This window comes from Carcharhinus amblyrhynchos, chromosome 1, assembly GCF_965287045.1.
Source record: "Carcharhinus amblyrhynchos chromosome 1, sCarAmb.v2.hapA, whole genome shotgun sequence".
Lineage (NCBI taxonomy): Eukaryota > Metazoa > Chordata > Chondrichthyes > Carcharhiniformes > Carcharhinidae > Carcharhinus > Carcharhinus amblyrhynchos.
In genome coordinates, this window is record NC_137324.1 from 65,756,440 (window position 1) to 65,781,745 (window position 25,306).

Below are 25,306 nucleotides of genomic sequence, written 5' to 3' on the forward strand. Positions count from 1 at the left end.
TCCGGAACCTCACCTGTGACCAGCAAGAAAACGAAGATTCCTGTTAGAGGTCCAGCAATATCATCCCTGGTCTCCCTCAGAAATCTGGGATAGATGCCATCTGGCCCTGGGGATATGTCTATCTTAATGCTTTTGAATACACCTAACACTTCCTCCCTCATAATGATGACTTGCTTTAAAGGGTTAATTAATTAGCGGATACGTAATTAAGGAGCACAGCAGGTGCTGTCCTTTGCTTTTTATTGGGTGTGGCATGATGACCTGAAAAACAAACATATACTAAGCAAATATTAGACTCTTCCAGTAGTGAAATCTTTAAGTGATTCTTCCTAAGGACCTATTTTTCAAATCATTAATCAACAGGAAATTGATTGAAAGTAGCCTGAAATTTGATGCAGCCTCACTGTGATGGGAAGGAATCACAAAGATATTTTGCATCAAATTATTGGAATCTCTGCATAATGGACCATAACTTCGGATTTCCAGGGCATTGAACCCAGGGGTGGGATTCAGCTCAAAGATGCGCTGGGAAATATATCCCCACTCCCCACCCTCCCCAGTATCTCCCAGATAAGGTTTGCATGGTAGTTGCACAGGAAGTTCAAAGAAATTGCCCTTCACTGGAAACATCAGGTAAACAACAATCATGGTTACCTTCATGGTTTTCAGTTAGTTAGCTTTCAGAGTTATGAATTGAATTAAAGCTCCATCAGCTGCCATGATGGAATTTGACTCACATTGATAGTTTGAGTTATAAGGAGAGGCTGGATAGACTGGGACTTTTTTCCCTGGAATATTGGAGGCTTAAGGGTGATCTTACAGAGGTCAATAAAATAATGAGGGGCATAGATAAGGTAGATTGTCGACATTTTTTTCCCAAAGGCAGAGGAGCCTAAAACTAGAAGGCATGGGTTTAAGGTAAGAGGGGGAGATACGAAAGAGTCCAGGGGGGCAATTTTTTCACATGCACGGTTGTGTCTGTCTGAAATGAGTTGCCAGAGATAGTAATAGAGGCAAGTATAATTTGTCTTTTAAAAAGCATTTAGACAGTTACTTGGGTAAGATTGGTATGGAGGGATATGGGCCAAACGCAGGCAGTTGGGACTAACTTAGTGGTTAAAAACTGGGCAGCATAGACAAGTTGGCCAACAGGCGGGAATTAGATTTTTAGCCTTCCTCTTAGAGTTCCCACTCCACTACACAAAAGTTTTAAAGTTCAGTTTTATTTATTAATCACAAGTAGGCATACATTAACGCTGCAATGAAGTTTCTATGAAAATTTTCTAGTCGTCACACTCTGGCATCTGTTCAAGGACGTTGAGGGAGAAGTTAGCATGGCCAATCCATCTAACCAGCATGTCTTTGGGACGGTGGGAGGAAGCCAGAGCACCCAGAGGAAACCCATGCAGACACGGAGAGGACGTGTAGACTTCATACAGACAGTGACCCAAGAATCGAACCCAAGTCCCTGGCGCTGCGAGGCCGCAGTGCTAACCGCTGTGACACCGTGCTGACCAGCATAGAAAGTCAATTTAAAACAGGGGAGGATCCTTGTGAACTGGAGCACTGGTCTGTCCACTCAATCTACGTCCAGTACCACTGGATGAAGTATGCATCTTGCACATTCCACCAGTCGATGCCTGAAAATAGGTGGCGGTCCTACAATCAGTCTGAATATGACTTATGTCTGTTTTAGACAGGAGTGGTGCCACATATTTCAAGACTGGATCTAAAATCAAGTTAGGAGAACCTATGCAGCATGTTCTTTATTTACTGTCACCGCCCCCCCCCCCCCCCACCCCCCCCCCACTTTATGAGGGTGAATGGGACTGAGTGATTTTGGAAATTGCCGACACCAATCTATATGTATTATTCCCATTATCCCTGCATTGACGTTGGCTTCCAAGCTCATAATATGATATAAAATCTAAATAAATGCATTTTGGATTCCAGAATTCTGCAATCTCCCTTTTCTTTAAAAATTGCTCCAGACTTTAATCTTCAGTTCTCAGTTCCAGAGAGTGCCTGCTGTGAGAAACCAGCTGGGAAGTCAACCTGTTGAATTGTGGTCACGCTGACACTGCAGCTGACATGTTACAGCCACTGTCATTGAACCACTTGAGAGAGGCTTTCCTGTTATTTTCTTTATAACCCAAATTTTTAAATGTATTGTGCTGCCAAACAGCATGGGCAAGGTGATGATATTCATCAGACTGTCATATCATTGTGCTCCATCCATTTAATCACATGGCAAAGCACTTAGAACAGCAACACCATTCATTTACGCTAGATCCTTTTATATTTGTCTGGTGCCTTAGCTGAATTAAGTGAACCTACATATCGTTTCCAGGGCAACTGTTATTTCTAAGTGGTCCTTTAGGTCTGTCCATGTTAATCTCAAACATTTCCTTTAATTTATTGCCTGAAGTTCTATATTGTGAGTCACATCAGATACATTGCTTTCTACACATTGAGATCGATTTATGAAATGCACAGTCTGCTAAATAAATGCATGGGCCATTGATGTTAATTTGTTCAGCTGCTCTTGTGCAGCACTTCCTTGTAATTGTACTGCAAAATAGGTCTAGTTGTAAAAGGGCGTGCATTGTTCATCTTAACATAGAAACTCTGAGCACTATTTAATCATGAATTGTGTATTTGGAGTCAGCTTATAGACACACAGCCTCTCAGCTTTTGATTTTCATCACAGCTTTTAATTTTCCACCTTTGCAAAGTGCTAATGGGTGATCAAGAACACACAGCACAAACAAGTTCACACCAGTTTGCAAAAACTGACTATATGCTGGCTTTGGTTTCAATATTTATTTGGGTCATCCAGATAGCTGATATAGGCAGAGACTGTTCACAATAACAACTTGCATTCATTTGGCACCTTTAATGTAATGAAGTGCTTAACAGAAGTGGAAACAACTGGAGATTGAGAAATAGAGGAAGCTGACTGAACCCCAATCAAAGAGCTGTCAAAGAATTTTGAAGAGTATCTTGAAGAAATTATAGGCAGGTGGAAAAGCTATAGAAATTCCACAGTGTGGAGATGGAGGTCCTAAAGCCAAATGTGAACTGAAGACAAAAGGAATGCAGAGGAAAGTGTAAGGGATGTGCACAGAAATAGAAAGGGAATAGGGCTTACTGTGACATAGAGTACAAATGGTAGAATTTTTAATAGGCTGTGATTTAGGACCAGAGAAAAATCCAGTGATCAACAAGGATCATTGAAATTGGAGTTGAAAAAGCATGCATAACATTAGAGTGACATTCAGAATGAGATAAAGGCCTAAATTTCATCGTCCCTCACCAGTGAGTTTTTAGGTGGGAGGTGGGTGGTTGGTGGGAGTGGGGTTGGGGTTGTAGTGGGGTGGGGGTGGAGTGTGTAGTGATATGAATGGGTATCCAGCTGGGTTCCTATCCTTGATTTCTGAGCAATTTTACACTGGGATGGGCAAGTCCTTGGAAGGCCATTTTCTTCATCGCAAGCCCTCTTCTAACAACAGGACTCCTCCTTAGAGTCCATTGGCTGTTGGACTACCCACCAGGTCCCCTTCTATCCCCAACTAATGGCCTCTCCCCCAACATCCCGAGCCTCACCTACCCTGAGATCTTATAACTTACCTTTCCAGGGCCTTAGACTCTGTGAACTACAACTTTCACTTCCATCCACTGCAGTTTCTGTCACTGCAGTGACTGTAGAGTGGCCAGCTGGAGGCCCAGTGGTTAGCACTGCTGCCTCATAGCACCAGAGACCCGGGTGTGATTCCGGCCTTGAGTTACTGTCTGTGTGGAGTTTGCATGCTCTCCCCGTGTCTGTGAGGATTTCCGCTGGATTTTTTCCCACAGTCTAAAGGTATGTGGGTTAGGTGGATTGGCCATGGTTAAATGTAAGGGGTTATGGGGATAGGATGGAGGAGAGGAATTGGGTAGGATGCTCTTTTGGAAAGTCGGTGCAGACGCGATGGGCCAGATGACCTCTTTCTGCCCTATAGGGATTCTATGGATTCTATCAAAATCTTTACTGTGGTTTCTTTAGTTCATTTGTATTTATTTCCTTGTATCTATCCATTCTATCCTTAGCCTTTACATGAATTTACAACTAGCTATCATTTATGTTTCCTGTTTCCCCCATATCTTACACAGAAATCCGTTTGTACACCAGATGATTTGGAGCAAGTGTGAACTAGAATTTCACTGGGATCTGCTCTATTTCATCAATATGCCCCAACCCTCAGCCCAGAAAGGCACTCTCTCACCACCGCACCAGTGTGACATTTTCCAATTCTCGCACGTTAAAATTGAATTCAGTACTAACTCTGTAATGTTTAAAAGAGAACTGTGGATCTGTGCCCAAAATCCCGAATCAATGTATTCATCACTGCCATTGGTTAGTTGTGATTTTGCCATTGGGCGGAATCTAAAGCGTCAGGATCTGACTGGAAACTGTCATGTTTCTCTCACATTAAAAAGGATGCCCTGATCAGAGAAATAGTAACTCAGAGATCTCAGGGACTTCCCCTGGCTCTTGTGATCAAAGCCAGCATCTCTCCCCCAACCTCCAATCAACACCGGCATCAGCCTCTTTCTCTCTCCCACCGACCCCCACCCCGATAACAGTCATTGCTGGAGTTGGACCCCTCCCCACAATCAGTCAATGCCAGCATTGGATCCCTTCCCCCCCATCTCCCAAACAGTCAACACCTGCTCTGAACCCTTTGTCCCCATTGAGCAGCTATTGCCAGCATTCCCATCGGTCCCAAATCTGATCCCCCCTCACCACCACAAATATAGGATTGTGGTTCCCATCCCTCGTGAGGGTCCCACCACCCCTGGCACTGGCCTGGCCATGTCCCTCTCCATTCACCTGACGAAGGGGCTAACCCGAAAGCTTGCGAGTATATTATCAAATAAATAGGTTGGACTAAAACCTGGTGTTGTCAGACTTTTTACTGTGTTTACGCCAGTCCAACGCCGGCATACCCACATCATGTCCCTCTCCCCCAGGGGTTGGACTCACCCCTACACCCCGGAGAGGGGTGGGGGGGGTGGAATCCCCAAAACTGACTTGCTACTGGTTGGTGTAACATCACTCAGGGAAGTTTGGAAATACATGGCAGGGATGCGGGAGTGTTTAATGATATTCAAATTTATGTAAATGCATTAAAATGTGGTTCTTGTGTTTGATGTCGCGAGATTTACTCCCATACTGATGAGGGGCCAGAACACGATCTGCCTGGAGAGAATCACATTTCCTGATTTTTCAGCTCTGAGGCCTCTGAGTCATTACTTCCTCTGATCAGGGCGCCCTTTTTAAAGTTTCAGTCAGGTCCTGACATTTTAGATTCTGGGCAATGGTAAAATCAAACCAACAATGACAGTGATGAATACCTTGATTCAGGCTTTTGGGCACAGATCCACAGTTCTCTTTTAGTCATTACACAGTTATTACTGAACTCAGTTTTAATGTGCGAGAATTGGAAAATGTCACATTGGTGCAGTGGCAAGAGAGTGCGTTTCTGGGCTGAGAGGTGGGGCATATTGATGAAGCAAAGCAGATCACTGACAGCAAACATGGCTGAAAATCACCCCATACTCTGTCTCTTCAGGGACATTGGTCACCATGGACCTCCATGTTAATCTTGCTCTTGCAGCATAGATTATCTTTATTGGTAGTAAATTCACCCAATTTGAAAGGCTCCTTAGAAAGTTTGTTCTCCATTTACCTCGCTCTCTTTTACCACCTATTTCTCTCATCAGCATCTGACTTTCTACAACATGATTTCTTATTATTCTCCCAAAAATTCCAGCTGTCCCTTCCTGGTCTTAGTCAACAGTGTTCTTTTGGACTCAGATTTTGCTAGCACCTCTCCATTTGTAGTGTGACTTGCCTGATATGGAGGGGTTTCTCTGGACTCCCTGTAATGTGTTTCTTGAGGTGGGAGGCAGCACACCATTCACCAGCAGCAGAATCTTCTGGTTTCGCCACTGTCAATGGGATTTCCCAATGCAACTCACAGGCACTGTTGACAGGACAAGAAGATCCCATCAAGTGAACAGTGAGGGAAATCCAACCAATATCTTCATTATTCACCTCAAAAACCACTGCCTCGATTCATCTCTGCATTGCTTCAAAGATCAGACAACACCCATTTCCATATGTCAGAATTGGTGTGATGTAACATGTTGCCAGTCGGAAAGGGTAAAGGAAGTGCTAAGTCTCTGCTGGTTCAGTCTTGTGAATCTTACAAATAATTCACTGAAGTAATTATGTAAGGTTGTGGAAGCAGGTCTGCTTGTCCTCTTAATTGTAGAAGGCTGGAGGAAAGCAGAAAGAAAAGGAAAAACAAGAACAATGATAAAAAAGAACAACAGTTGAAAGGATAATAACATTCATAACAATACTGTCACAGAAGTGTGGAGGAGTAATAGTATTTCCTTTGTACACTATTTGGTTTGCACTATCCAGGTATTTCGAACATATAGCAACATAGGGGGACTAGCTAGGCTAAATGTATGGGGTTATGAGATTATGAGGATAGGACCTGGGCCAGTATAGATATGATGGACTAAATGGCCTTCTTCGGCACTGTAGGGTTCTTTGGGGATAGGGCCTGGGTGGGATTGTGGTTGGTGCAGACTTGATGGGCCAAATGGCCTCCTTCTTCACGGTATGATTCTATGATCCTATAGCAATGTAGAAATTAGGAGCAGAAGTAGGCAAATACAGCCCTTCGAGCCTACTCCACCATTCAATCAGATCATGGCTGATTTCTCCCTGGTCTCAAATCCACATGTTCCTCATATCCCCTTAGCCCTTTCTTTATTAGACATATCTATCTCCTTCTTGAAACCATTCAATGATTCAAACTATGGGGCAGCAAGTTCCACAAATTCACTATCCCCTGCAAGTAGTTCCTCCTCACCTTGGTTTAAAATCAACCGGCCCTCAATCAAACTATATGTTAGGTTCTTCTCCACTCACCATACTTACTTATTTCAATCACAGGACTCTCCCTTCACAGAAAATTGAAGAACATAAGAACATAAGAAATAGGAGCAGGAGTAGGCCATCTAGCCCTTCGAGCCTGCCCCGCCATTCAATAAGATCATGGCTGATCTGTTGTGGCTCAGTTCCACTTTCCCGCCCTCTCCCCATAACCCTTAATCCCCTCTCTTATCAAAAACCCATCAACCCGCTTCTTAAAAATATTTAGCGAGGCAGCCTCCACCACTTCAACAGGCAGAGAATTCCAGAGATTCACCACCCTTTGAGTGAAGAAGTTCCTCCTCAACTCCGTTCTAAACCGCCCCCCCTTTATCTTGAGGCTGTGCCCCCTAGTCCTACTGTCTTTTTTGAGCGGGAAGAGTCTCTCCACCTCTATCCTATCCATCCCATTCATCATCTTACACGTCTCAATGAGATCTCCCCTCATTCTTCTAAACTCTAGCGAGTACAAGCCTAGTTTATTCAGCCTCTCCTCATAGCTCAACCCCCTCAACTCCGGTATCAGCCTAGTAAACCTCCTCTGCACTCCCTCCAAGGCCAAAATATCCTTGCACAGGTGCGGCGCCCAAAACTGCACACAGTACTCCAGCTGCGGCCTCACCAATGCCCTATACAGCTGCAGCAAGACCTCCCTACTTTTATATTCAATCCCCCTCGCTATGAAGGCCAGCATCCCATTCGCCTTCCTGACCACCTGCTGCACCTGCAAGCTGGGTTTTTGCGACTCATGCACAAGGACCCCGAGGTCCCTCTGCACCGTCGCCTGCTGCAGTTTTTCGCCACGTAAGTAATAGTCCTTCCTACCATTCTTCCTACCAAAGTGGACCACCTCACACTTGCCAACATTAAATTCCATTTGCCATTTCCTGGCCCATTCGCCCAGCCTATCTAGATCCTTCTGCAGACTCTCCACACCCTCCGCACAGTTTGCCTTTCCCCCAATCTTGGTGTTATCAGCAAATTTCGACACCCTGCACTCGGTTCCCTCCTCCAGATCATCTATATAAATGGTAAATAGCTGAGGCCCCAGCACCGACCCCTGGGGCACCCCACTAGTCACCAACCGCCAATCCGAATAGCACCCTTTGACCCCCACTCTCTGCCTCCTATTTGACAACCAATCCTCTATCCACGCTAACACCCTACCCCCAACTCCATGTCCCCTGACCTTCTGCAATAACCTCTTGTGAGGTACCTTGTCAAACGCCTTCTGAAAATCCAGAAAGACCACATCCACCGGCTCTCCTCTATCCACTGCCCTAGACACATCCTCATAGAACTCCAGTAAATTTGTCAGACACGACTTCCCTTTAATGAAACCGTGTTGCGTCCGCCCAATCAAGCAATTCCCTTCAAGATGCCTCGCAATTTCCTGCTTAATGACGGATTCTAACATTTTACTTACCACAGACGTTAAACTAACCGGCCTATAATTCCCCGCCTTTTGCCTGGCACCCTTCTTAAACAACGGCGTAACATTAGCCGTTTTCCAATCTTCCGGCACTTCCCCGGAATCCAGCGACGTCTGGAAAATAACCACCAAGGCATCCACTATAACCTCCGCCATTTCTTTCAGAACCCTCGGATGCATTCCATCCGGTCCTGGGGACTTGTCCACAATCAGCCCCTCCAGTCTGTCGAGCACCACCTCTCTAGTAACAGTAATGTCATTAAGACCCTCCATTCCTACCACCTTTCCATCGCTAACACCCGGCAAATTATTCACGTCCTCTTCCGTGAAGGTTTCACTTTACACAGTAATAAAATTGAATACAATCTTATAACATTTCTGAAGCTTATTTTCAATGGAAGTCTTCCAGTAAACAGCAAACAGGGGAATTTTATACAGAAGTATTAGATCATATGCTAATATTCACAGCATAATATTTAGGCATGACTGTTAATTTCCTCGTTGGAAGAGTTCCGTCAGATGATCTGTTAATTTGTAACTGCTTAAGTAATTTCAAGGTTCTTGATGCTAATTCTCTGTCACAGTGCGACAAAAGGTATTTAAAGTTTAAAGTTTATTTATTTGTCACAAGTAGGGCTTACATTTACATGGCAATGAAGTTACTGTGAAAATCCCCTAGTTGCCACACTCTGGTGCCTATTCGGGTACACTGAGGGAGAATTTAGCATGGCTGATCCACCTAACCCGCAGCTTTGGACTGCAGAAGGAAACCGAAGCACCCAGAAGAAACCCATGCAGACACAAGAAGAAAGTGCAGACTCCACACAGACAGTGATCCAAGCTGGGAATCAAAACCCCAATATAGGTCACCAGATAGATAATTATTAAACAGCTTTGTGTGCTCAGAAAATCATATTATTACCATATAATAATCATTATTTGTTATATATAATAATCATTAAAGACTGAGCACTGCTTCAGTGCGAAGTACTTGAACTCATTTACAGAAATGACATAGAGAAAGCATATTGATGCTTTATACTTAATATTTTATGAAGGGAAATACTCCATGATATTACTTAGCAACCATATCCCATGGTCCTTTTTGATGGAAAATTAAACAAAAGTACTGTGGCAATACATAGAACCACATTTTAAATGGATTTATTTAAGTGGAAAGGATTTAGAGGATTATTGGTGAATGGTTTCAAATTTGTGACTTAAAAGATACAACATTTTATGAAACGTGGAAGGTAAGATATCATAAGAAACTTGGTGGGAAGGTGAGTGGTGATGAGAATAGCAAGAAATTTCAAATGATTTAGATGAGTAAAGTGAATGAGTAAAGACATAGTACAACATGGATGAACATGAAGTTATCCACTTAAGACGGAGAAACAGAATGGCAGAGTATTATTTGTGATGTGGAGGTGCTGGTGTTGGACTGGGGTAAACACAATAAGAAGTCTCACAACACCAGGTTAAAGTCCAATCAATTTATTTGATAGTAAACTCACAAGCTTTCGGGGTTGACGAACCTGACAAAGGGGCAAACCCCGAAAGCTTGTGAGCTTACTATCAAATAAATTGGTTGGACTTTAATCTGGTGTTGTGAGACTTCTTATAGAGTATTATTTAAACAGTAGTAGCTTGGGCCACTGCTCATGCTGCAATCTGTCAGTGTGGCGATGGGTGCATGCGCAGTAGCCCCGCACTGCTGGCCTCCTGATTGCTGGCCAATCCGATCACTGGCCAGCAGAGCAACCCCTCATCACTGGCCATGCGACCCTGCCACCAGCTGATTACTGGCCTCCCAGACATCACTGGCAGCCCCAACCCACCTCCTCATGGTCCCTCCCCCTCCCCCACAGCCCCAAACACCCCAGCTGGCTGACCACCTTCATCCCGATATCCAGCCCCAGTTGCTGACTTCCCTCCCTCTTGTCACCAAACCCAAGTGAAGAGTGGCAGCAGGACCTCCTACTTCCAATGATCTACCCCCCAGATGCCCCGCCTCCCCCAGTAAGCCTCGTCCCCCTCTGACCTTGCCCCCTTGGCACTGTCCAATGCCCAGAGGGCAGTGAAAGATGCGAGAGCCATGGGGTCAGGCTGGCACTACCAATTTGGCAATGCCCAGGGGGTACCCCCCCCATGCCCCCAACCTCTTGGGGGCCTCCATGGCCTCCCTTTACTCCAGTGGAGCTGGGCTTCCAGCACCCTGCTGGTGGGAGCTATTGTAAATCCTGCTGGAGTGAATCACATCTGGTTGTGGGGGGGGTTGGGGGGAGATGCTAATGAGTCTGAAGACTTCAGTCCTGGGGTCGCTAATAATATTAAATTTGAATAATTTATACAGCTTTGCAAGAGCCATGGTGCATAGCGGGAACCCCCCTACACAGCTGGAGCAGTGCAGCGGGCTGGGAGAATTGCCTCCCATACTTGAAGCACTGTGTGCAGTTGTTGTCTTCTTATCTAAGAAAGGATATAATTGCCACAGTGAGAGTGCAGTAAAGTTTTACCAGACTGATTCCCAGGATGGCAGGATTGTTGTATGAGGAGAGATTGGGTTGAATGGACCAATATTCACTGGAATTTAGAAGAATGAGAGGAGACCTAATTGAAACAAATAAAATTCTAGCAGGACTGGAAGACTGGGTGTAGGGATGTTGTTTCTTGTAGCTGGAGGGTCTAGAATAAGGATATAATATAATGTTGGAATTGTATAAAACACTGGGTGAGGCTACAACTGGTGTGCAATTCTCGTCACCACATTACAGAAAGAATGTAATTCCTCTGGAGAGAGTGTAATTCCTCTGGAGGAGGTTTACAAGAATGTCCCTAGGACTTGAAAAGTGTAGCTATGAGATGAGATTGGATAGGCGGAGGTGATTTACCTGGGAACAAAGAAAGCTGAGGGGTGACTTGTTAGAGGTACACAAAATTATGAGGGGAAGAGATAGAGTGGAGAGGATAAAATTGTTTCCCTTAATGGAGAATTCTAGAACCGGTGACATAGATTCAGATAAGTGGCAGTTAAGTGTGGAGGGAACCCAAGGAAGAAATCTTTTTACACGGAGAGTAGTGAGTGTCTGGAATTTGCTGCCCAAGATGGTGGTGGATGCAGAGACTCTAAAATTTTTAAAGATCTGCACCTTAATTTTGTAAGTTACATGGCTATGGACCCGGTGCAGGAAAGTGGGATTAGAAAGGACACCTGGGTGTCCTTGAGCTGACATGGACACAATTTGCCAAATGGCCTCCTTCAGTGCTGTAACTTTTCTATTGTCCTGTGATTCTAAGGGGGTCACATTTTCAGGATATGGGGTGCATTCAGTCCACTTAGGACTGAGAGAAGGAGAAATTTCTTCACTCAGAGGGTGAATTTTCTGTAGAGTTTTCTAGCACAGAAGGCTGTGATGGCCAAATCTGAATATATTGAAGAAGAAAGTAAATAGATCTCTTAGACTCTAAAAGTATCAGTGGATATGGGGAGAGTGTTGGTGTATGGCCTTATGATAGAGGATCAGTCATTAAAATGTTGAATGGTGGAGCAAACGCGAAGGGCCAAATGGCCTACTCCTGCTTCTGTGTTTTTATACTGATCATCCATTATAAAGAATAAAATTTGTTTCAACTCTCCCCTTCATCAAATATTCTTCCCCTTTCTAATCCATCCCAAGTCTGGTTAGGAATCCAGTTAGGCTCCACTCCTTTTTATCTCACCATTCCCAGTATTACAGACATTATTCCTAAAATGATTTGTAAGTCAGCATGTCTAAGAAAACATATCAGAATTGTGAAGGAAGAAAACAAGAGCCTAATTCTATTCTGAAAGTTTTATCAATCAGAAATCCATCAATATAAATACAACCCGTCTTTCTAAAAGTACTGATTTTTGGATAATTTGCTGTTGAGAAATATTATGATTTTCATAATGTTAGTATTGATATTATTTTAGCAAAAGTAACAAATCTGTCTGCCAAATCTGTATTGTCCAATTTTCCTCTCAGGTCAACCCAAATCAAGACATACTCCTGGGACAATGCTCAGGTTATATTGGTTGGCAACAAATGTGACATGGAAGATGAAAGGATAGTATCGATGGAGAGAGGAAAACAGCTGGCAGACCAACTTGGTATGTTTGGCCAATGTGAAATGTCTTGTTTAGCTGACATTTAATGCATTTTGTCGATAACACATTGTTACAAATTCAGGTTTACTCTCTCGGGTTCACAAGCTGTAAGTCACCTCGGCATCATATATTGAGCCAAGTTGATTCTCAATGCTGTTGTGATCGTGCACCTTTCAGACTGGATATTCATATCTTCTGCATGTGTTCTATTCAATCCTGCTGAAAGTGGATTGGACAAACACTTGGTAAGCTGAAGGCAGACATGAATTGTTAAACTGCCTAATTCGTAATGAGGTGACCACACAAAACATTCTTTGGCTGAACCATCTCAGTAGCAGATAGCCTTCAGGCATCCTATCATTCCCATTTGTAAGTATGGCTATAGTGCTCCCCCTTGCACAAATATCTGACTTTAACATGGCAATGATCCTGTCTCCTGGATTAGAAGTGGAGACATGGCAAGGATAAAGTACCGAGGAGAAATGGCACCATCAGACTTTCAATGTGCATTTATTTAAAGTAGTTCTATATTTTAAACGGTTTGAAGATTCTAAAGTAAACAAAGTGAATTTTGATATCGAGACCCTTAAGATAAATAAGCATCAATTAGAATTTATCATATGGAAAGCAAAATTTATCTCAGTGACAAATTACATGATAACTAATCAATATGGCTTAATAAATTCTCTGCTGAGCATATCTGGATAATGCTAGTACAAAATTAAATGAAAATCTTTAAACTGTAAAGTTTATTAGTCACAAGTAAGGCTTACATTAACACTGCAATGAAGTTACTGTGAAATTCCCCTAGTCACCACAGTCCAGTGCCTGTTCGGGTTAATGCACCTAATCATCACGTCTTTCAAACTGTGGCAGGAAAGCGAAACACCCGAAGAAAATCCTCGCAGACATGGGGAGAACGTGCAAACTCCACACACACAGTGACCCAAGCCAGGAATCAAACCTGGGTCCCTGGTGCTATGAGGCACCTCTATGCTGCCCACAACTGACAAGTTTTTGAGGATTTTTAGTCATCATAAAGATCAAGGTGGAAACCGCAGGCTCATTTTATCAGAGGCAGGCAAGCAATGCAAATAAAGTCTGTCGAGCCACAGTTATATCAGTGGATTGATACAGGAAAACATGGACGAGCAGGAGAGTTGTGTCGAAAGCACCCTGTGCAGAGACCTATTGCAGCAGGATATAAAACCTCCTTCTACCCTAGGGGGTAATGGCCGCACTGAAGGAAGAAGATAGACTGGGAGAAAATGATTTCAACCAGATCAAAGAGAAGGGCAGAAAATATTTATGAATCAAACTTGGATGTTCTGGATACTGAAATGTAGAGTGGGAGAGACACTTTCTTTTGAGTCATAAAAACATAGAAAATAAGAGCAGGAGGAGGCTATTTGGCCCTTCGAGCCTGCTGCACCATTAATTATGTTCATGTTTGATCAGCCAACTCAATAGCCTGACCCTCCCTTCTCCCCATTTCCTTTGATCCCCTTTGTCTCCAGTGCTATATCTAACTGCTTATTGAAAACATTCAACGTTTTGGCCTCAACTGCTTTCTGTGGTAGCAACTTCCATAGACTGATCATTCATTTTAGGAAACTCCTAAAATCTGTGATGGGAATTTTGTGGAGGGAAGTGGTTATGACAGTAAGTGCTAACTCCTTGGTCTCTAGGATTCCTCAGGAAGAAGATCACTGATCCAAATGGGATGGTCAGGGTAAGTGTATTCCTTCCAATGGTTCAGTTTCTGTTTATGGCACTATAATATATCATACCCCACTTTGTCTCAAGAGCTGTAAGCTGCACGAATGCTCTCTGCTCCCATTACCATATGCAATCTGCAAGTGCCGCTTTCCTCACAGTGTATGTGCATGCAAACAAATCCCTCATTAACCAGACCTGTGTTTTGTGCTTGTGGGTCCCATTATCATTTTAAGTGTCCAATGCTTAGAATAAGGTATGTTGCTGCTCTTCAATGCTATCCTTATATCTTCTCTTTTCTTTTTCAGGAGTAGGTGGCCTGTAAAGCCCGCAATTCTTGAGCGAAAGGTGGTGGCCACCCAACGAATAAAGCCCCTTTGGCTACCTGGGGACAAATCACTGGAACTCTAGAATGACATATTGTGGATGCTGTTGGGGATGGAGAAGTCGGAGGCAAGTAGCAGCTGTCTTTTTCCTGGGCCATAAGCAGCTTTCCCATTTTATGTCTCAGGAGCAAAGACATTATTACAAGAAAAGACATTATGCCCCTTCAAGTGATCTAGAGAACATCTCGAATTATGCACCTTATCTCTTCTTTTCTTTTAGATAACACACAGCAAGATACTGCAGAGGAGAAGAAAAGATGGCAAGACCCCTCGACCTTGAAAGCCCACCACACTCTCAGCTACCACACCATTCAGTCTCACTTTCACTGACTCACTGCTCTACCTGAGAGGGCACAGCTCCTGCCAATGAGCATGGGGTTGAGCACAATGACTTGCAGAGGAATCAGGAGTGAAAGTAGACTTAACATTGATGAGAAGAGATTCCATAGGCATCAACCCCTGCTGGAAGACTCTGCTAGCTATCCAAATAAATGCTTCAGTCAGCACCCTTGGGTGTCTGTTCACGTAGTTAGAAGGTGACAGCAAAACTGTCAAGGCACCAGCAGTGGCAAAGCAGCTTTCAGGCCAGGACACATTGGTTCACGAAGCTCTGGTGCCCAGAGTGAAGCCCAAATCATCTAAGGATCCTGGCTTCAGGCAGTGCTGGACAAATAGAATAGACTCAATGAGAGCACACAAGTACAATAAGAGATGCCAATATTAAGAAGAAAGACATGATGTAAGATGTTGGTGTGCATTAAAAGATGACAATTAGGACGCAGAGTGTGGAAAGATAAGAAGTGAGATAATGGAGGGCATGTGGAAATTGGCACAGGTCGATTTTTCAGGAATGGGTGCAGTACACATATATACAATTAAAAGGAGATAACTTCAAGTTTCAAGGTGTGATTAATAATGAAGAGGATAGAAATAGTTTTGTAGAAAGCAGCTGTGATGTCAAAATTAGAAGAATCAAGATAGCCTAAAGTAATTTTGTGAAGATGAAGGATGTGTTAACAAGAAAACTCAAGCTTGTAACAAGGATAAAATCCTCACAGATGCTGCATTCTGTCTACCTTCTGACTCATAAACATAGGCCATGAACAAAAGATCTGTGGAACAAGTAGAAGCCTTTGAAATGTGGATGGTAAGACATATGCCAAAAATTCCATATGCAGACCAATGAAGAGGTACTTAAAATTGAAAGACTAAAAAGAATTCTAAAAGTGACATTCAGAAAAGAAAATAGTTGAGATTTTCTGTCTGTTCACACTGGCAGGATCTTCCAGTTCTGCCAACAGTGCACCCCCACCACAGGTTTTCCAGCAGCGAGGAGTGCATTCAGGACCAAAAGATCCCATCACCGGTCAATGGTGGACCACCTAGCACGGAAAGTTCTGCATAATGTTTCAGCTATTTGATCTGATCTGAAGCCTGCAGTGATCTCTTCTAGAGGGCAAAGTGGAGGGCAGGCATAGTGGTTAGCACTGCTACCTCACGGCATCAGAGACCCATGTTCAATTCCTGGCTTGGATCACTGTCTGTGTGGAGACTGCACGTTCTCCCCATGTCTGTGTGGGTTTCATCCAGGTGCTCTACTTTCCTCCCACAGTCTGAAAGACATGCTAGTTAGGTGCATTAGCTATACTAAACTCTCCCTCAGTGTACCAGAACAGGTGCCACAGTGTGGTGACTAGGGGACTTTCACAGTAACTTTGTTGCAGTGTTAATGTCAGCCTACTTGTGATACTAATAAACAAACTTAAACTTAAAACTTAAGAGGGGCTGACTTCGGCCTAATTGGATAACAGATGACACTGAATAGTTGCAGATGTGCTACACTGGACATGTGAAGATGGCACGGTGCACACAACGGTGACATACCATGACAGCAGATTTTCTTGCAGGAGTAGCTACAAGTAGCAGTAAAGCTGCTCATTTTGAAAAGTCAAATTAACATTTTGCTATATACTTAAATTCTAAGTAATTTTAATAAATGTTCTACTTTGTTGTCAAAATGTGTTCTCCTAAAGCCCAAGCAGCTAAATAAAATACTTCATTAAATTAGCTAGTGTATTTATGATAGCTTCCACAACTATTGGATAGATCAAAATTACTATGGCTGGGATTCTCCCAAAAAAATTCTCAATCTGCAATCCATTTCAAAAGGGGAGTAACTTCCGCCGGTTTTTGCAGCATGATTTTCAGAACATATCTCTGTGCATCACAGCGGGGTTTCCTGTGAAAATCAAAGGGCCACCCGAGGTTGGCAGCATAGTACAGAATGGGCCACTGTGTAAACAGCAATCTGTCAGAACCAAGATCAGCCTGAAATCTGTCAGAGCCGAGACCAGGGGCCAGCTCAATTGCTGCCCAGCCCCACAACCTGATCTTCCCAACTGTGCCCCAATTGGTGGCTTCCTGGACCTCCCTGTGCAAGCCCTGATGTCCTTGACCACCCCCCCAGCCCCCCATCAGCCCCAATCCCCTTAACCCTTCATCTGGCCTGCTCTGATCCCTCCCCTGCAGCCTCCCATCCCCACCCGAATGGCCAGCCCCAGTCTCCTCTATCCTCACTCTGTCTGTGATCAGAGTGGCAGCGGGACCCCCAACCCTCACTGGTCATCCCCCATTTAATCCCTTCCCCAATAGGCCCTGCCCTTCTGACCCTGCCCCTTGGCACTGCCCAATGCCAGTTTGCCCCTGTAGCAGTGCCATGAGGCCATGCTGGCATTACCAGACTGCATTTCTCAAGGGGCTACACCCCTCACCCCCAACTTCCTGGAGGGTCTCAAAGACCTCTGTTCCCTCCAGCAGGGTTGGCCGCAGTTTTAAACTCTGCTGGAGTCAATCACTCCTGGAGGGGACGGGGGTTGGAACCGTTAGTGGGCCTGGAATTGAAGTCTCCAGGCCTGCTAATAATATGGAAATGCTCATTTCCGGTGCAGAACTGATTACGTCATAAATCCTTGGCAGGAAGACGCGACCCCTACATTACCACAAGAAAGAATGCATAGTTTACCTGTTAGTATTAATAATTTGTACATCATTCCACTCAAAATCAACTTTTGATGTTACCTAGATCACCAGTCTAGTCTTTCTTATGCTATGGTATTATTCAGCACATCACATATTATATACCTACATGTCAAAGATAATTACACAACTAACTCAAAAATGAACAGTGAAATTGAATATAATTTATTAAAACATTTCTTGATTTAAAATGATCACCAATATTAACAATATGTATAAGTCAGCACAGCTTTGTAGATAAAGTTGATCATGTAGATGTTATTTTTAAGCCTTCGTTAATAACAATATGATCATTGTAGACACCGAAGTTTGACATTTTGTTGTGCGTTTCCACCTCTGAAAAATTAAATACATTTAATTGGTTAACATAAGGCTGCAATTGAGAAAAAAATCCAAGTTCTCAGTGTGGATCAATAGCCGATGATTCCTGCTGAGAAGTGTTTGCATGTGACAATCAGGTGTGGATATTATAACCCCGAAAGCTTGTGAGTCTATTATCAAATAAATCGGTTGGACTAAAACCTGGTGTTGTCAGACTTTTTACTGTATTCCCACTGTCACATCATTGACTGGTTGAGCTGACACAAAGGATTGAAGAATTGGAACACTACTGAAACTTGAATTACTGCCTCCAGAAAAAGAGGACAGAAAATCAAAGAGCCATCACAGACAGGAGTAGAAGGCAGGTTTACCTGTAGCTCCTCACACAGCAGGTACTAAATCTCACAAATGGCCCCATGGGGGGCTTTTGAATCATGACTGGCAACTTTTGCGAAGTGATGGTGTGAATTTTAAGAGGCCCAGTAGAATTTGTATGCTTTGTAGCAACATGGCTACAGTTGGCAGAATAAATCTCCGGTCAATTTTTTGATTCATAGAAAGAAAAACGAGAAATATTGGGCACAGACTGCTCTTTCTGATTTGATTTGATTTATTATTGACACATGTATTGGGGCACAGTGAAAAGTATTGTTCCTTGTGCACTATACAGACAAAACATAGCATTCATAGAGTACATAGGGGAGAAGGAAAGGAACAAGTGCAGAATATCATGTTTCAGTCATGGCCATGGTGTAAAAAAAGATCGTAAAAAGTCTGACAACACCAGGTTTTAGTCCAACCTATTTATTTGATAATATACTCGCAAGCTTTCGAGGGGTTACCCTCTTCGTCAGGTGAATGGAGAGTTCTGGCCTCAGACAGAGCATATAAAGCACAGACAGTTTAGAGATTACTGATTAAAATGCGAATCCTTACACCTAACCTGCTGTTCAAGACCTGAAGTGGCTGATAATGTGAGTGGTAGGAGCACTGATCACAGTTTAAAGAGATGTGTATTGTCTCCAGACAGTACAGTAAGTGAGGTTTTGCAAACCCAGGCAAGTCACGGGGGTTACAGATAGTGCGACATGAACCCAAGATCCCTGTTGAGACCGTCCTCATGTGTGCGGAACTTGGCTATCAGTCTCTGCTCAGCGACTCTGCGCTGTCGTGTGTTGTGAAGGCCGCCTTGGAGAATGCTTACCCGAAGGTCAGAGGCTGAATGCCCGTGACCACTGAAGTGTTCGCCAACAGGAAGGGAACAGTCTTGCCTGGTGACTGTCGAGCGATGTTCATTCATCCGTTGTCGTAGCGTCTGCATGGTCTCCCCAATGTACCATGCTTCGGGACATCCTTTCTTGCAACGTATCAGGTAGACAATGTTGGCCGAGTTGCAAGAGTATTTACCATGTACCTGGTGGATGGTATTCTCACGTGTGATGATGGTATCCATGTCGATGATCCGGCATGTCTTGCAGAGGTTGCTGTGACAGGGTTGTGTGGTATTGTGGTCACTGTTCTCCTGAAGGCTGGGTAGTTTGCTGCGAACAATGGTCTGTTTGAGGTTGTGTGGTTGTCTGAAAGCAAGAAGTGGGGGTGTGGGGATGGCCCTGGCGAGATGTTCGTCTTCATCAATGATATGTTGAAGACTCCGGAGAAGATGTCGTAGCTTCTCCGCTCCGGGGAAGTACTGGACGACGAAGGGAACTCTGTCCACTGTGTCCCGTGTTTGTCTTCTGAGGAGATCGGCCGCACCGATCTCCTCAGAAGACAAACACGGGACACAGTGGACAGAGTTCCCTTCGTCGTCCAGTACTTCCCCGGAGCGGAGAAGCTACGACATCTTCTCCGGAGTCTTCAACATATCATTGATGAAGACGAACATCTCGCCAGGGCCATCCCCACACCCCCACTTCTTGCTTTCAGACAACCACACAACCTCAAACAGACCATTGTTCGCAGCAAACTACCCAGCCTTCAGGAGAACAGTGACCACAATACCACACAACCCTGTCACAGCAACCTCTGCAAGACATGCCGGATCATCGACATGGATACCATCATCACACGTGAGAATACCATCCACCAGGTACATGGTAAATACTCTTGCAACTCGGCCAACATTGTCTACCTGATACGTTGCAAGAAAGGATGTCCCGAAGCATGGTACATTGGGGAGACCATGCAGACGCTACGACAACGGATGAATGAACATCGCTCGACAGTCACCAGGCAAGACTGTTCCCTTCCTGTTGGCGAACACTTCAGTGGTCACGGGCATTCAGCCTCTGACCTTCGGGTAAGCATTCTCCAAGGCGGCCTTCACAACACACGACAGCGCAGAGTCGCTGAGCAGAGACTGATAGCCAAGTTCCGCACACATGAGGACGGTCTCAACAGGGATCTTGGGTTCATGTCACACTATCTGTAACCCCCGTGACTTGCCTGGGTTTGCAAAACCTCACTTACTGTACTGTCTGGAGACAATACACATCTCTTTAAACTGTGATCAGTGCTCCTACCACTCACATTATCAGCCACTTCAGGTCTTGAACAGCAGGTTAGGTGTAAGGATTCGCATTTTAATCAGTAATCTCTAAACTGTCTGTGCTTTATATGCTCTGTCTGAGGCCAGAACTCTCCATTCACCTGACGAAGAGGGTAACCCCTCGAAAGCTTGCGAGTATATTATCAAATAAATAGGTTGGACTAAAACCTGGTGTTGTCAGACTTTTTACTGTGTTTACGCCAGTCCAACGCCGGCATACCCACATCGTAAAAAAAGATCAGCATAATATAAGGTAGTCCATTCAAAAGTCTGATGGCAGCAGGGAAGAAGCTGTTCTTGAGTTGGTTGGTACGTGATCTCAAATCTTTATATCGTTTTCCCAATGGAAGAAAGTAGAAGAGAGTATGTCCAGGATGCATGGGGCCCTTGATTATGCTGGCTGCTTTGCCAAGACAGCGGAAGTGTATTCAGAGATGGGAGGTTGGTGTACATGTATTGCAACTGTTAATTGAAAAACTAATATTTCTTATTCTTTCTACAAGGTTTTGAATTTTTTGAAACCAGTGCCAAGGATAACATCAATGTAAAGCAAACATTTGAACGCCTTGTTGACATCATATGTGAGAAGATGTCGGAGAGTTTGGATACAGACCCTACAGTTGCTGCAGGAAAACAAAACACAAAACTCACAGAGAACCCTCCTCCACAGCAGCAAAACTGCGGTTGTTAGTGACTTGTCCATAGGCATATGGAGGCAATCAAATTGTGTCTATATTGCAAAGATTAGTCCTTAGTTATTAGTCCATGAAAATGTTACTGTATGGCCTCTATATAATCTTAAACAAACCAATCTATATTTATTTTTTGCTGGTCTGTGCAAGTACTGTTTCCCAATACTTCTTGCATTAAAACTGACAGTTAGCCAACCTTTACTTATCTTGGTATCAGTTCTGCAATTTTTCTGTAGATTCAAGGTTTGTGTGACTGTTAACTGGAACAATGAGTTCCCAGACTCAGTGTACTACATTTATAACTTACTTATATCTCCCTGCTTACTAGATTTATGTGGCCTTTCAAGCATTTCCTCGATGATAAATTAATGATAAATAGCTTATCCTCAGTCTGCACAAAACTGTGAATTCAGTAACAGAAATATATGCATTTAAGTTACAGAGTTAAGTTTGTTTGAATATTTGTATGAATACCCTGTGTATGAGTATCAATATTTCACTTAAAGGATAGAATTCTTTGATTAATAGTAAGTATTTGAAAAATTAAAGTTTTGCAATGTATTTGCTGGCAGTCTCAGGCTCCAGTTATACTATCACATTCATGTTGATGCGAATAAGTTGCCTGCGTTCATTGACACGAAAATGCAACGTATAACTGCAGATTCAGATTCTGATCTGCAGAGCTACCTATTGCAAGACTACCTCCAGTAGGTCATGTCACACCACTCATATATCAAAGGGTGATCTTCTTGCTCCATTGTGTCATGAGACTGTGTTCAGGAAGCCTGTTGGATCTCTGTGACACTTGAAACTGAGTTGTTCAAATGTTATGCGAAGGCAGATGCTCCTGACATTCTCTTATAGCATTAAATATTACTTACCAAGGGAGTAGAGTGCACATTTCCAGAGCTAAGTCCTGGCAGACACAATACAAGTTAAAGCCAGCTGTAGCATGCAGTTAACTTTGGTTTTGTTAGCTGTATTTTCCAGTTCACAGCTACCTGTTTCACCAACCAGCCTCATTTGTAATTATTTGTCATTAGCCACTATAGAGGGAGTCATTAATATAAATCTCTTTAAAATATCAGCCGCCCCCAGCAATCTTGAAGATAAGTTGTATCCACTAAGAATTTCATCTTTTTCAAGATTCTATACATAATTTTATTGCTAATTTACCATTTGCATGGCAACTCACAAATCTCAGAAGAGCGTTTTGCCAGCAGTTAGACCACATCATTAAAACTAATTACAAAGGTAACTATTTTTAGCTGCAAAAAATGATGTATTCTGTAATGTGTAATATTAAATGTAACAAGAGTTATCTTTCTGGTGTCTGAATTTTTATTTTTACCTGATGGAAGAAAATGTAAAATGGTGCATAGGTGCTGAAGTAATCTGCGTTTTATATTTTTGTGTAGCCTCTGTATTGAGGGACAATAGGCCACTAAGTGCAATATTTCAGAATATATAGTGCATCTCTAATTCAATGCAGATATCTGTGCAAAGTTGCATACTGTAGGACTTGAAGTTAACACATTTTAATAAGTAAACTTTATTAATGAGCCTAGTGAGTTTTCAAACCATTCATAGCATTAGACAAGATCATCTTTAATGAGATAACATTTAGCTTTCATCGTTTTAGTCCATTGGATAAAATCTGTAAAAAAGACCAGGTTCAGAATTTTCTCACTGTAAAGCAAAGGGTGAATTTGTACTTTTTTCCTGAGATTTCCCACATCTTTTTTGCCAAAGTAATAGACAACAAATGGGAGAAGCTCGTAAAAATTCATCCTCACTATCTTTTGTGGAAAATGACAATAAACATTATTCAAATTGGACGGTCAGGAAAACAAAACAACCACAACTAAATATCCAGTCGCAAAAACTCTGCTACATGCAAAAAGTGAGTCCATTTGATCCATCTTAGACCATTATTCAAGAAAAGCCTCCACTATAACTGCCTCTCAAATGACTGAAAAGATTTTGCCCCCAGTCCCCATTTCAAACATTGATCATTACTCTTTAATGAAAAGGAACTTTCAAACATCAGTCTTACAATTGTATTTCACCAGTTTGAACTTGCCCCCTTTGACCTTTTGTAGCATAGATGTAGTAATTTTCTACATTTTCTATTATTTTATACCTCAATAAGATTCTCTTCACACACCTCCTTTCAGGGTTGAAGAGCCTAAATTTCTCCAGTTTTCCCTCATAATCCAGTTATCTGACACAAGGGATTTACCTCAGCTGTTCAGTGCCTCCAGGAATTGAATATTTCCCTTGTGTCATGTACAGATGCCAATTCAAGCCCTGGATATGATATACTAGAGCCAGTATCTGCTAGCATGGTGTGTGATTTGCGAATTTGCAGAGACATTGTTGGTCTTGTGTAAATGTGTGTGACACTGTAAAGTTATTTCTAAAAATACAGTTTGTCTGTGGAGTAAAGTTACTGAATATGTGTTCAGTGACCATTTTATGTTAGTGCGACTGAAAAAAGATTTCTGTGTGTCAATGTATATTGAACTTTATCATTAGCCTATTGCATGTGTGAATGAGTTTCTGATTGTGTGAAATGGTTACATTTTAGTATACTCTCTCCATTGATCTTTAAGTCTTCAAATTAATTGTATTATTGACTAACAATAAGGAATGGGTATATTGTACTGTAGTAATTTGTTCTATTTTTCTGGGATTGAGTAGTCCTGCAGGTTAAACAGTAGGCATTCATCACTGAGACAGATGAGACAAAACTCCTCCATCTGCTGACTTTAAAGTTCCTTATGAAGTAAGTTTTGGCCATATTAACCCAATTCCAAAGGGGACACAGCAAAAAAAACTCTATTAATTTGCAAACCCAAGAGGAAGATAGATGAAATAAACTAGAAAAATGTCACACAGGTGACATTTAAGTTTGAGATTCAGCCATGTTACTAGGATAGAAAAAAGATTGGCTATGTATATAATTGTGCTGTCCCTGACTTGTGAGTCTTGATGCTGACATTGGACACCCTAAATGAAAAAAAAAATCCACTCCCATCATGAGCCCTAGCTTTGTATAAAATGATCTTTTAAAAAAAACATTATTTTTCATCATTGCTGAACTTGAATTCTACATCCTATGGTTGAACTGGTGCTGTAGTTAAAATGAGAATAGCCTGGTGCAGGTAGCTGATCAAGTAATATAATGGAAGTGAACATAGTTTATTATTAAATAAAGGTTTACAGATATTGTGCAGACTGGAGATATACAGGCCATCATTTTCCCAAGCCTTTCTAGTGGACAAACTTGAAGCTAAGTGTAACTGCCACATTTGTACATTCTACAAAATCAACCACTGCCTTTCTTCGATATATTGGTTCAAGCTTGCTAGTTTTATTATAAATGTAATTACTCCAGGTATTTCAAAAAAACTCTTCAACCCAACTCATCCCCCTCCCCAGATAACGCTTACTGCCCGTGAAAGCTTGGTGAGGTGGTGTCATTTAGACCTATTGATTGATGTTGTAATTCCTTTATATCAATGTAAAGACAAAAATTATGTTGTTGTCTAAACCTGAAGGTTCTGTAGGTCCATAATATATTTTACCTCTATTGTTGGAATTTGTTCTCAATAGACTGTACAGTAGACCAGTTACTTTGTGTTTGTCTGTGAAATATGTAAATGAATGTGTGTGTTTGAAGGGAAAATAAACTTGCAGAGACTATATCAATCACATTGACATTCTAATGTTCCTCCATGTTTCTCTTCAAGCTTGCGATTATAATTTGAAATTTATCTTTCACCAATTGTTTTAACAAATTTACGTGGCATTTCTCTGATTGCTACTTAAATACATGATGTTTGTATTTAAATGGGTGAGCAACTGTTCTAAACCAGCAGCCAGAGCAAAGTCACACAAATGGAAGGCAATGGCCTAGTGGTATTATTGCTAGACTATTAATCCAGACAGTCAGCTAATATTCTGGGGACCTGGGTTTGAATCCTGCCACAGCAAATGGTGGAATTTGAGTTCAATAAAAAATATCTGGAATTAAGAGTCTGTTG

At 42.6% G+C, this 25,306-nt stretch overlaps 1 protein-coding gene across 4 annotated transcripts in view; it reads left to right on the top strand.

Annotated features, from left to right (window-relative positions):
* The window catches only part of rab3c (RAB3C, member RAS oncogene family), a 162,023-nt gene extending 137,052 nt beyond the window's left edge, over positions 1–24,971 (top strand). For all 4 annotated transcript variants that reach the window (XM_080186248.1, XM_080186241.1, XM_080186255.1 and 1 more), the window contains 2 exons: positions 12,437–12,561; positions 21,069–24,971. In XM_080186248.1, the coding sequence (XP_080042374.1) occupies positions 12,437–12,561; positions 21,069–21,256 (313 nt within the window). In that variant the 3' untranslated portion in view covers positions 21,257–24,971. The remainder of the gene's footprint in view (positions 1–12,436; positions 12,562–21,068) is intronic.
* The last annotated feature ends 335 nt before the right edge of the window (positions 24,972–25,306 follow it).